This window comes from Vespa crabro, chromosome 13 (assembly GCF_910589235.1).
Source record: "Vespa crabro chromosome 13, iyVesCrab1.2, whole genome shotgun sequence".
NCBI classification, from domain to species: domain Eukaryota; kingdom Metazoa; phylum Arthropoda; class Insecta; order Hymenoptera; family Vespidae; genus Vespa; species Vespa crabro.
This window is the reverse complement of record NC_060967.1, coordinates 842,501-854,987: the sequence shown is the minus strand read 5'-3', so window position 1 is coordinate 854,987 and position 12,487 is coordinate 842,501. Positions and strand designations below refer to the sequence as shown.

Genomic DNA, 12,487 nt, shown 5'->3' with positions numbered 1-12,487 from the left:
TGGTGTAATATTCTTGGGAATTATTTTTGTTATAAATAAACATAGTAAACTTTTTAAGTAGATACGTAAAGAATTTTGGGGAAAACCTATTGATAAATATTTATGTATATATTAGTTAATTGTTGAATCATTCTCTTTTTTTTAATCCTTATCGAAATATTATTTTATCAGAATAGAATACAAGTGAAGCGTCAAGAGAATACAATATATATATATATATATATACATATGTTCTATTTCTATTCTATTATACGCGCACATATGTGTATATATATAAAGTTTTATTCATTGCGATATTACGTAGAATTAACAAATATTATTAATTAATAAAAAATTAATAATATTTAGAGATAGAGAATATATCATAATGCTAAAAGGATATATTTCATTTTAAACATATAATAATATTGAAAATATATTAAAGAAAATAATAAATGAAAAAGAAAAAAAAGGAAAGTAAAAAGAAAAAGAAAGGATTTGAATTTCGTTGAAGCTCGATGATTTATCGATAGTCGATAATCGAATATGGAGATTCGACATTCGACTTTCGAGAAGAACCGATCTTAACCGATTTTAACCGATCACAGCCGATTTTAACCGATCTTCGTCTTTGATTCTCTCTCTCTCTCTCTCTCTCTCTATCTCTCTCTTTCTTTCTTTCTCTGTCTAGTCAGTTTCTTTACAGCACTTTCGTTCAACTGTGTACGATAATGAATATTTCTTTATTTTATATCTATTTTTTAATGTGACACTGTAACTAAAATATAGTGGAAAGAAGAAAAAGGTACTTAGTGCAACAGAGAGATAGAGAGAGGTAAAGAGAAAGAAAGAGAGATAATAATAATGGATCGAGAAGTGGGAGATCGATAGATACAACAAAAAATAAGAGAGAGAGAGAGAGAGAGAGTATATATATATATATATACATATATATATATATATATATATATATATATATATATATATATATATTATAGAAGCAAAAAGCAAAAGTGAGATAGATAGATAAAAAGAAAGAATGGAAGAGATAGGTGTATAGGTTATGGGGAGGGAAAGTAGGAAGAGGAGGAGGAGACAGAGGAGGAGAAAGAGGATTCAGAGTTAAGCTATCTGTTAAAACAAACTGGCCAAGCTGGATGCACGTTCGAGCAAACCAAAAGAGAAGCTATGCGGTGGCAAGCATTTGTTGTTTATTTGAGAAGTGACAAGGCTACAGTATATTCTTGTCTCGTCAACGATCCGAAGAGGACAAAGTCGGTGTCCGGGTATTCTTCTTCATCTTCATCTTCTTCCTCCTCTTCTTCTTCTTCTTCTTCTTCTTCCTCCTTTTCTTCTTCTTCCTCTTCTACTTCTTCTTCTTTCACTTCTTTTTCCACTTTCCTTCTCTTTGCTTTTTCTTTCTATTTTAACTTTCTAAAATTATTTCGCTCCTTTCTCTTCTTCATTTCATTTCTTTTCCTTTCGTTTCTTTTTCTTTTCTTTTTAATCCTCTTCTTCTCTTAATTCTATAATAAAATAAAAAATTTTCCTCTCTCGTAAGGGAAAGGTGCGCGTGTATCGTCGTCGAAAATCGATCGAGAACGATCGATCGATCGATCCTTCGATATAATATCGTCTTCTTCTAATATTTAATAATTTTGTCGTCATCGTCCTCGTCGTCCTCGTCGCCGTTCTCATCCTCCTCCTTTTCTTTCGTTTATCATCTCTTAATTTCATCTCTTACTTTCTACCGCTGTTATGGACAACGAGAAGATCAAACTGTAAGTTTATTATATTCTTATCGATCTTTTATTTACTTGCTTACTTAGTTACTTTAATTACTTAGTTATTCATATATATGTATATATGGATATTTTAAACTTTGACTTTTTGAATTAATCATAAATGACATGTATTTAGAAAGGATTTAGAAAGAGATGAAGCTTCGTTCTTTTCATATTTACAATTTAAAAGATTTTTTCGTGACTTGTCTTTTCTTTCTTTTTTTTTTTCCTTTTTTTTTTTTTTTGTTTTCATTATTATTACTATTACTACACTACTACTACTACTGCTACTACTACTACTACTGCTAGTACTATACTACTATTTTTTCTTTCTCTTTTTTTCTCTCTCTCTCTCTCTCTCTCTTTCTCTGTCTTTCTCTTTCTTTCTTTTAATTACTTCTTTTCTTTTTATTCTTTATTCAAATCTCATATCGCATAAGGTCGTTACTTTTATCGTTTATTTTAATACGTTGTTCATATATTTAATCGTCTTTCTACTTTGTTGAACGCATCACATAAGTCTTATCAGAGAGTACACGACGTTATAATGTCTTGAACAATTCAAGAAAAAAAAAAGAACAAAAAAAACAATATATATATATATATATATATATATATATATATATATATATATATGAAACATTTAATATTTGTTTCATCGACCGGGTACCATTTGTCGATCTTTTATATATCTATTTTTTTCTTTATATTCATTGAACGAATAAATAAATGATATATATGTACGTATTCACTTATGTAAATATACATACGTGTGTATATGTGTTATTTGTTCAACGAAAGGATTAAAAATAAATTCGTTGTGTGTCATCTTTTTTATCTTTTAACATGCTCTTTCTTTTTCTTTTTTTTTTCTTTTCTTTTTTTTCTTTTTTTTTTTTTGTTTTTTGTTTTTTCTTAGATATTAGAAGTGATCGGTCGGTAAAATAGGATTTTACGTGTATGGCCATATAAAAATCGCACGATGATTTTTCGTACTATTAAAATATTTTCAAAGATACACGTGTAAAGTTTACATGCGTGTGTTACATTAAAGATACATGCGTGTGTGTGTGTTTGTGTATGTGTAAACGATAATCGTATTATACGGTTAGCTCCTGTAGAGTATAATATAACGGTAATCGAAATCGACGACGATTCGGTCATATACCTTTAGTCGCTTCGAAATTATGGAAAGTCGACCTTGAAACACTTTCCAACATGAGATACCATATTCTTCTTTTTCTTCATACCTGAATCGCAACCACAGATTGTAAACTGATCTATATTGGATCATTGATCGATTATTAGTCGATTTGTAATTTGGTATGTATTTCGGTTTTAAATGACTTTTCTTATCAGAAATCCAATGTATAATCTTTCAAATGATTTTAAGTCACGTCGATTGATCGTTAATTTTATTAATTACTTATTTTTCTTTTCTTTTTTTTTTTTTTTTTTTTTTTTTTGTATGTTTGGCGTGAAATCTATTTAAAACATACGAGAAATATATATATATATTATTACATATACAATACAACATATAAATTCTCCCATTATGTATATTTGTATTACGAGATTAGATATGCGAATGTGTGTGTGTGTGTGTGTATGATTGGTCTATAAAATAAATACATGCAATAATAGATAGGAAATAAACGAGGATAAATTCTATTTATTTGATTTGATTGGTTGTGCAAAAGTATTGTAACATTTTCTTGTTTAGAGATATTTACACTCTACGTTCGGACTTAATCTCTTATCATTGATAATACGATAGAAAAATCGACGGATGTTATCTCTATAATATCTTTAAACATTTAATTATCCTTCTTATTATTAAAAACTATATAAATTCTTTATAAACTAGTATTACCTTCTAGTTTTATTTGAGTACACTATCAAATTAATATATCATTTCCTTTTTTTTTTTCCTCCCCTTTTTTCAGAGGTTTTCCTGTTTTTTTCTTCTTTCTTTTTTATTCATTCTTTTTTTTTTTTTTTTGATTATCGTTATTAAAAGTTTTAATGCTTTTCCGAATGCCGGAAAAGGACAAAGATAAAAGATCGTTTCAATGTGTCGTATCAACATTTGTAAGGAGGAAGCTGAACGATGCGCACTGTTAAACAAGCGATACGCAACGACGAGCTTGGCCTTCTTCTTTTGTCATTTTAAATCTACGAATGAAATAGAGAAAAATCAAAAAAAAAAAAGAAAAAAAAAAACCCAACAGAAAAGAAAAAAGAAAGAAAAGAAAATTACAGCAATGAAAAAAGGGGATGTCCAACTCCGACGATTTCGATCGAGTTTCATAATGGCTCTTCTATTTATCAAATCAATATATTTTTAATTATAATTTTAGAAAATGATTAGAATCAATATTTATAATTTCTTTTTTTTTTTTTTTTGTCTTTTTGTAACAAGTATAAGCAATAGTTTTCATTAATCCTTATCATTGGATACTTAAATCAATAGCATGCTTAAAAATTTTAATTTTCTTAATAAACATATGTGTATCATGGACGATTTAACGTAAATTACATTGTGCTATGTTACAATTTTTGATTTATGTTATCACGATTTTTTTCACACGTAATTCGTCGTTATTTATCCTCTTGACAGGCGTAATAAATCTATGAATAAGAAAAAGAAAAAAAAAAAATAGGAAAAGGAAATGACGAAGAAAAAAAAATGACGTTCTCTCAGCACGTTTTCGTAGGTTTATAATGATTTGTTTCTTTTTTTTTTTTTTTCTTCTTTTTTTTATATAATCATTACCAATGTCATCGACAATTGCATAGATATATAAAAGAAGGTTGGAATTTTCGAAAATACAGAATAATTTTTTATCGAATTAATTTGAAAGATTAAATGAAAAGCTATGTGTCATTGTTAACATATATACGTATTGTATATATATATATATATAATGAATGACATAACGTAGATCTTATTATCCGATGATAAGGTTGTCCATTATTCACGTAAAATTGATTATTACTAATTCTCATTTACGTGAAATAAATAGTAGTTTTTTTCTTTTTTTCTCTCTCTCTTTCCCTCTCTTTTTCTTTTTTTTTTTTATCTATATCGTTTTCCTTATTAACATTGATAAACAACGGGAGGAGGCTAAATGTAGAATTTTACGAAAAAAATTTGATCAATGATTGTCACAATGATTGACGAATTTACATAACATATTAGAAATTATATTGGAATAGTATTAAATAAATATTGGTTCGATAATGAAATTTCGTTATATGTAATTGATTTTGTACAATACTAACTAAACTTTGTAATAAAGATCTATTTCTTACGATCTTATCAGCAATGATTGAAATGTTATACTTATCGGAGTTGATTTTTTTACGTATGTTATCCAAATAAGAATATCTTACGAGTTTTCATTTATAAAAGTATAAAAATATTTCTATAATAATACACACACACACGCGAATTTATATATATATACATATATATATATATATATATATATATATATATATATATATATATATATATATATATATATAAATTATATTTAATATTTCTAGTTTTATCGGATTTATAAAATGACATTATTTGCTTTATTTCACAACTACGAAGATTCATTAAGTTCGAGCAAACATATTTTTATGTTTACTTAATTGTTTCTGATAATTTTAACGTTTACTCATTTTCGATAAGAAACATTTCAATTTTTGTTACATTATCTGATATGATACATCTGTCTTTTTTAATTAGCTATCTCTTTTAATTTTTGATATTTACATACGAGTCGATAATCAATAAAAACATAACAAACACATATACATATATATATATATATATAATTTTTTTTTTCGTTTTTAAATATTTTGACAAATTTTTTTGAATTTGAATTATTTAAAAATTATTTTTTTCTCATCTTTCTCTCTCTCTCTTTCTCTTTCTCTCTCTCTCTCTCTTTTTTGTTTCTCTTATAAATTGACGATCAAAGATACGATATAATAAGCGTGCATATTTATTCTCATGGAATATTATGTAATTTTTGTAATTTTTACAATTGTTATATTAAAAAAAAAAATTACTTTTATGTAATTTTTACGATTTTTAAGAATAACGCGTGACAATAACATGTTTATTAATTGTCCGATGACCATTTTCATTTCATAATCGCCAATCTTATATTTACGTATGTACGTAGATACTTATACATTGTATATGATCAATTTGTAATCATGTAATTACATAAAAACGCTTACAAATCTTTCAGGTTTAAAGATAAAGCTATGTATGGTTATGGAACAAGCATACCACCTAATAATAATGAATCCGAAGAGGATATGTTGTCGAAGAAAGTGATATTTTGCGTTCATGGAAAATTATCGGGTTGTTGTACCGTTGTCAAAGGAATCGATGAAAATTTAACGATGGATTATCAACAAAATTCATCAAGTAAGATTCGTTTGATACATTGAATTTTATTTAAAAGATTAATATTTGAAATAATCTTTGAAATTATTATTTTCCTTTGATTATATTAAATCTTGTCGAAATTTTTAATGATTTATTTTATTTATTTGTTTCATTTTTTATTTGAACACTAGTAATTTTATTTTATTATTATTATTATTGAAGAATAGTATTTTGTATTGAAAAAAAAAAAAAAAGAAAAATAAATAAATAAAAGGAAATGTTTGACATCTTATAATATACAATATAAATAACGTTATGTATTATTTTTTGCATATTTTTTTTTCTTTTTTTTTTTTTCATACATATTCAGATGTATTTAGAAATATATCTAGATAAAAATAAATTTCATCCGTTCAATTATCGTATTATCCTAAAACGTTCTTCCTAAAGTATTTTATTTACATTACAAAATACTTTCGGATATTTTATGATTAAACATAAATTGGTATTTTCATATATAAAGAAATGTCGAGATTATTTGTTGGTCAATCAAAAATATTCATTTTAAAATTATGAATCATTTAATGATATGTATGAAATAATTCTAGTTCTACCAGAGGATCATTGTCATCGAGAAAGAAATGGAGAAGTAGATAAGAAAGCTAGGAAAAAGCTTTTACTTGCTAGCGGACTATGCGTTATGTTCATGATAGCTGAAATAATTGGTAAATTATAATCCATTTTTGTTCTCATTTTCTCTCTCTCTCTCTCTCTCTCTCTCTCTCTTTCTATTAATACATTAATGGAAATATTTATATTATATATCAATAAATATATTTAATATATCAATGTTATATATAATTAAATATTGTAATTACATAGGTGGTGTTCTCTCAAACAGTTTGGCCATAGCTACAGACGCAGCACACTTGCTAACCGATTTCGCATCATTCATGATTTCTCTATTCTCAATCTGGGTCGCAGGAAGGCCTGCAACAAGGAAAATGCCATTCGGTTGGTATCGTGCGGAAGTAAGTATCAGGTATAGACAGACTTTTACTTTCTAAAGAAAAACAAGTATGTTTTGTCATAACGTTTTGTTATATATCATTCCAATTGATATATATACAGTATGTCTAAAAGCATTGCATCAAACTATCGATATACATATATAGCTTTTGTAATATATCTTTTTTTTAATTCGGATTTTGTTTACCCGTTGTACGATGACTTTTTTAGGTGATCGGTGCATTAACGTCGGTCCTATTGATATGGGTTGTCACTGGGATTTTATTCTATTTAGCCGTAGAGAGAATAATTAACAAGGATTTCGAGTTAGACGTCACGGTGATGTTAATTACCTCTGCGGTTGGTGTTGCGGTAAATCTAGTGTTAGTGATATTAAAACGATAATTATTATTATTATTATTAAAATGTAATAGTTTATTATATTTGGACATTGTTATCTATATTATGTTTGTTCAAGACTATATATAATTTAATAATTATAAACACGATATATATATATATATATATATATATATATATATATATATATATATATGTATATATATACATATAAATATGTTATAGAATGGGCTTAAGTTTACATCAACATGGTCATAGTCATGGTGGACATAGTCATCACGAGCACGATGATCATAAAGCGAAAAAGTTAACGGACGAAGAGATATCTCATAAGGATGATCACGATAGGAATAATATTAATGTTCGTGCTGCATTTATACATGTCATAGGCGATTTTATTCAAAGTATAGGCGTTTTTATCGCCGCATTAGTTATTTATTTTAAAGTGAGTATTCTTTTTTTTTTTCCTTTTATTCCTCTTGTTTCTTTTTTTATATATCATACTTTCCAAAAATTTCTCAAGCCATTCATTGTATTATTATTATTATTATTATTATTATTATTATTATTATTATTATTATTATTTAGATTGAAATATTTTAAGGGACGCCATGTACTTATGATTACTTTTCTTTTTTTCTTTTCTTTTCTTTTTTCTTTCTTTTTATTTTGTTTTTTCTTTCTTTTTTCTTCTTTTTTTTTTTTTTTTTTTTTTTTTTCTTTTAGCCAACATGGACCATAGTTGATCCAATCTGTACGTTCCTATTTTCGATATTAGTCATGCTCACGACAGTGGCAATCATAAAAGACGTTATGAACGTGCTAATGGAAGGAATGCCCAAAGGATTTGATTATTCTCAAGTTGAGAATACTTTCATGCGGATAGAAGGCGTTGTGAAAGTACATAATTTGAGGATTTGGGCTCTTTCACTCGACAAAACCGCTTTGTCAGCGCATTTAGCGATCAGTAAGTTTACGTATACGTTTTCATTCTTCAGATAAGAAGACAATTTCTTAAGACGATATTATTTTTTTTTCTTCCCTTTTTTTTCTTTTTCTTTCTCTTATTTTTTTTTTTTTTTTTTTATCGTATGAGGAAGAAGAAGAAAAAACAAACAAACAAAAGGCAAGGAAAGGAAAAATGATAAAAATTCAATTCAATCTCGCCGATGGTTTTTTTATTTATTTAATCATTTGCAAATTGTCATTTCGTTTTAGAAATCGTTCGTTCAACTTTATTTTTTTTTATTCTCTATCTCTTTCTCTATATATTTTTCATTATTGCAGAACCTGGTACCAGCCCACAAAATATTTTACGTATGGCCACGAGAAACATTCACGAAAGTTACAATTTCTTTGAGATGACATTACAAATAGAAGAATTCAATGAGCGAATGGAAAACTGTGAACAGTGCAAAGCTTTGTCTCAATGAATTAACGTCGTTGTTATAGTTAATGCCGTTTTATCGTTTTGTATGACGAGCTTCGACATCTATGAACTCTCCTTTTTTGTCTTCTCTCCTTTTTTTCTGTTTCCTTTCTTTTATATAAATATATATATATATATATTTTTTTTTTTTTCCAACAGAATATTAAAGCAAGAGACATATGAAATCTAACTTTGATTCGAGGCTAAGTCTTGAGATTCTTTAACGATAGATAATTGTACAATAATTCTTTTTTTCACATGAATAGATAAATTATAATAAATTATAATTCTCGGTAAACGAGCCGAAGATATAATGTGACCTAAAAAAGAAAAATTAATTTAAAATAGTTTCACAAACGATAAACATCTTCGCTTTGTTCATATTCTTATTATTCTTTTCTTTTTTTTTTTTTTTTATGTTCGATATTCTCTATTATTATTCGTTATTCGTACGTCGTGAAGTCAAAAAGAAAAAAGAATGCAATCTTAAGGAATATCGATAGCGATATCTTGCAATATAATTTAAAACTTAACTTTGCTAGTTAATAACAGTATAAAATAATACGAAGGTGCATAAACTATGGTGCTCTTATACCTTGCGAATTGTGTATTAATAAAAATAAAAGTAAAATCTTTTTCTATAAGATGATTTTTAATCGGTCATTAATAATTTACAATTTAAATTTAATCATTGTAAAAATTTATCACATTTAAATTATATTATATTTCTTTCATACATTAAGTCATATTATATTATATTATATTGTATTATATTGTTAAATAAGAATTGTACAAAATTACATATATAATGTACTATGCTTCTAAGAAAACAATTTATATATATATATATATATATGTATGTATGTGTGTATATATATATATATATATATATATGATAGAGTAAATACCTTTTCGATTATCAAATTTTTTATTATATTATATTATTACACATAAGAATTGTAAAAAATTATATATACATGCATGCATACATACATACATACGTACATACGAAAATTGAATGGGTTCTCTATGCAACTTTTACGGACGAACCTATTCTGAATTAGATTCACTTTATTTCATTAGGCTCATTTCAGAAATAACATTGACAAATATACAAATATACAAGAATTGTCAATCATTTAATGGTATAGGATAATTGTATTTTATAATTATATACATTATTGCAGTTCTATTTCAATACTGTGTATATATCTGAAAATGACATTTCACGATTCCCACGTGTTCTCATTTTTGTTGTTTTTGATATTATTCGATAGTAAGATATAGTAAACATAAATATATATTTCCAAGGAAACAAATGTAGAACATAAGAGATTGAGAACCACTGATACAGAATATCAATTTTAACTGCGCCATCTGGCGTCGCAGATATGAAATTAAAATTATAGGCAATATTTTACAATGCAGTGGATCTGACATTTTGTGTGGTTATTATCAAATTATTATTATTATTATTATTATTATTATTATAAATAATAATCTGCGAGATCACTGGTTACAACATGGTTATTAAAAGTTAAATGTAAATTACAATTTTCGTATTGTATTCTTAGTTCTTTATATGTTTTAGTTTTGATGGCTTGAGAAAATGAAGGAGACACTTTTAAAAGCATATATATATATATATATATATTTTTTTTTATTTCAGACATTGTTAATAGCTTTGACTAGGATTTCTAAACTTGAATCAGTTGAAAATACAAAATGTTTGTTTATCTAAGTAAAAAAATAGCAATACCGAATAATTTTCGTTTGAATTGTATAGCATGGAATCAAAAAGAAGGTTATATCGCTGTAGGTGGTGAGGATGGTCTTTTGAAGGTATTACGAGTTGAATCTGTTATGGGAAATAATAATAATGTGAATGGAAAATCTCGTAATTTGACTGCAGCTAGTAATCTTAGTATGAATCAAACTTTGGAAGGTCACAATGGTCATGTACAAGTAGTTACTTGGAACGAAGAACATCAAAAGCTTACGTCGAGCGATCAAAATGGTGTTATTATTGTTTGGATGATGTATAAAGGTTCTTGGTACGAGGAAATGATAAATAATCGTAACAAATCTGTTGTAAAAAGTATGGCATGGAGTCAGGATGGTCAAAAGATATGTATAGTATACGAAGACGGTGCTGTAATTGTTGGTTCTGTCGATGGCAATAGAATATGGGGAAAGGAATTGAAGAATGTTTCATTATGCAGTGTGCAATGGTCACCCGATGGAAAATTACTTTTATTTGGCTTAAAGAATGGGGAACTTCATTTGTACGACAATCAAGGGATATTTTTAACTAAGCTAAATACAATACAGCAAATCCCTGGACAAATGCAAGTAATAGTTACATTGCAATGGTATAATGGAAGAAATGGATATGTTGCCGTAGACTGTCCAACATTAGCTATTTGTTATCAAAGCGGCAAAATATTATTAATAAAAGATACCAATGATGATAATCCGGTTGTCGTAGAAACTGGTATGACAGCTGCATGGTGTTGTTGGAATAGTCACGGTTCTATATTAGCTGTGACTGGTATGATGCCATTTTTAACTAACGGAGAGACAAAGGACGTAAATGCCATTCAATTTTATAGTCAATTTGGAGAACACATGAGAACTTTAAAAATACCTGGTAGAGAAATAACAGCATGCGCATGGGAGGGAGGATCATTGAGAGTAGCTTTGTCCGTCGATTCTCACATATATTTTGCAAATATACGTCCAGATTATAAATGGACTTACTTCAGTAATACTGTTGTATTTACAAATGAAAAAATAAGTAAGGATGGTATATGCATCACGTTCTGGAATACCAGTAATAATACTTGCTGCACTAAATTTGTACGTACTTTAATATCTATAGCCTCCTGCGGAGAGCATTGTGTTTTAGCAGTTAAGAATGATCCAACGCAAGGATCTGAACAATTTGCATTACTAGTTTGCAATACTATAGCCACACCAATAGATACTAAATTTTTAGATATGGAACCATTATATTTGACTATCACTAGTAATATTGTTATTGCAGCATCGAAAAATAATTTTATACTTTGGACTTTTCGTACACCTCGTAATTCGGCATTGCTTTCTGGTAAATTACGAAAGGAAAAAGTATATCACGTGGATGATACTCCAACTGGAGTAACAGAGGTTATACAGGATTTGGATAGGGATAGATCTTTTGAATCGCCTACGAGTACAAAACCTACGATGGATCCAATTTCTTGCATTTGTGCAACTGAGAAACTGTTCCTTGTTGGAAGAGAATCGGGAATGATACAACGTTACTCTCTACCTCAAGTTACTCTTATGAATCGATACAATACATCTTGTAGACTTTACAAAATGGCTATAAATTGTGATTCAACTCGCGTTTCTATTATGGATACATCCGGGGTACTTACGATGTTGGATTTAGATACACAAAAAGTTACTGATTCTTTGAATACGAAAACAGGGGATGATGTAAATAAATTTGAAAGAAAAGATGTATGGGGAATGTCTTGGGCTCAA

General features: G+C 27.4%; 2 protein-coding genes across 6 annotated transcripts in view; both read left to right on the top strand.

Moving 5' to 3' along the window:
- The first annotated feature begins 663 nt into the window (after positions 1-663).
- On the top strand, positions 664-9,600 carry LOC124428723 (zinc transporter 2-like). Of its 4 annotated transcripts, none has more exons than XM_046973114.1 (8): positions 664-784; positions 6,017-6,198; positions 6,768-6,884; positions 7,042-7,190; positions 7,399-7,550; positions 7,753-7,972; positions 8,254-8,494; positions 8,815-9,600. In XM_046973114.1, the coding sequence occupies exons 2-8, from the start codon at positions 6,033-6,035 to the stop codon at positions 8,958-8,960; spliced, it is 1,191 nt and encodes a 396-aa protein (XP_046829070.1). In that variant the 5' UTR covers positions 664-784; positions 6,017-6,032; the 3' UTR covers positions 8,961-9,600. The 4 variants fall into 4 exon arrangements, with proteins under 4 accessions (XP_046829070.1, XP_046829068.1, XP_046829066.1 ...); XM_046973112.1 differs by having other exon boundaries at positions 669-814; XM_046973110.1 differs by lacking the exon at positions 664-784 and adding an exon at positions 1,005-1,265.
- A 275-nt stretch (positions 9,601-9,875) lies between these two features.
- Positions 9,876-12,487, top strand: part of LOC124428686 (WD repeat-containing protein 35) — a 4,442-nt gene continuing 1,830 nt past the window's right edge. The window contains exons 1-2 of one of the 2 annotated variants that reach the window (XM_046973033.1): positions 9,876-10,404; positions 10,626-12,487. The exon at positions 10,626-12,487 is cut by the window's right edge and continues 1,830 nt beyond it. In XM_046973033.1, coding sequence (XP_046828989.1) covers positions 10,682-12,487 — 1,806 coding nt within the window. In that variant the 5' untranslated portion in view covers positions 9,876-10,404; positions 10,626-10,681. Of the gene's footprint in view, positions 10,500-10,625 lie in introns of both variants that reach the window. The other variant, XM_046973032.1, reaches the window with a different exon arrangement.

Excerpts from the sequence above, each read along its gene's own strand:
- LOC124428723 (XM_046973110.1), top strand. The coding sequence starts at position 1,168 with ATGCGGTGGCAAGCATTTGTTGTTTATTTGAGAAGTGACAAGGCTACA. Across the intron at positions 7,551-7,752 it reads GGTGTTGCGGTAAATCTAGT|AATGGGCTTAAGTTTACATC; the intron begins GTTAGTGATATT and ends AATATGTTATAG. Across the intron at positions 8,495-8,814 it reads GTCAGCGCATTTAGCGATCA|AACCTGGTACCAGCCCACAA; the intron begins GTAAGTTTACGT and ends TCATTATTGCAG.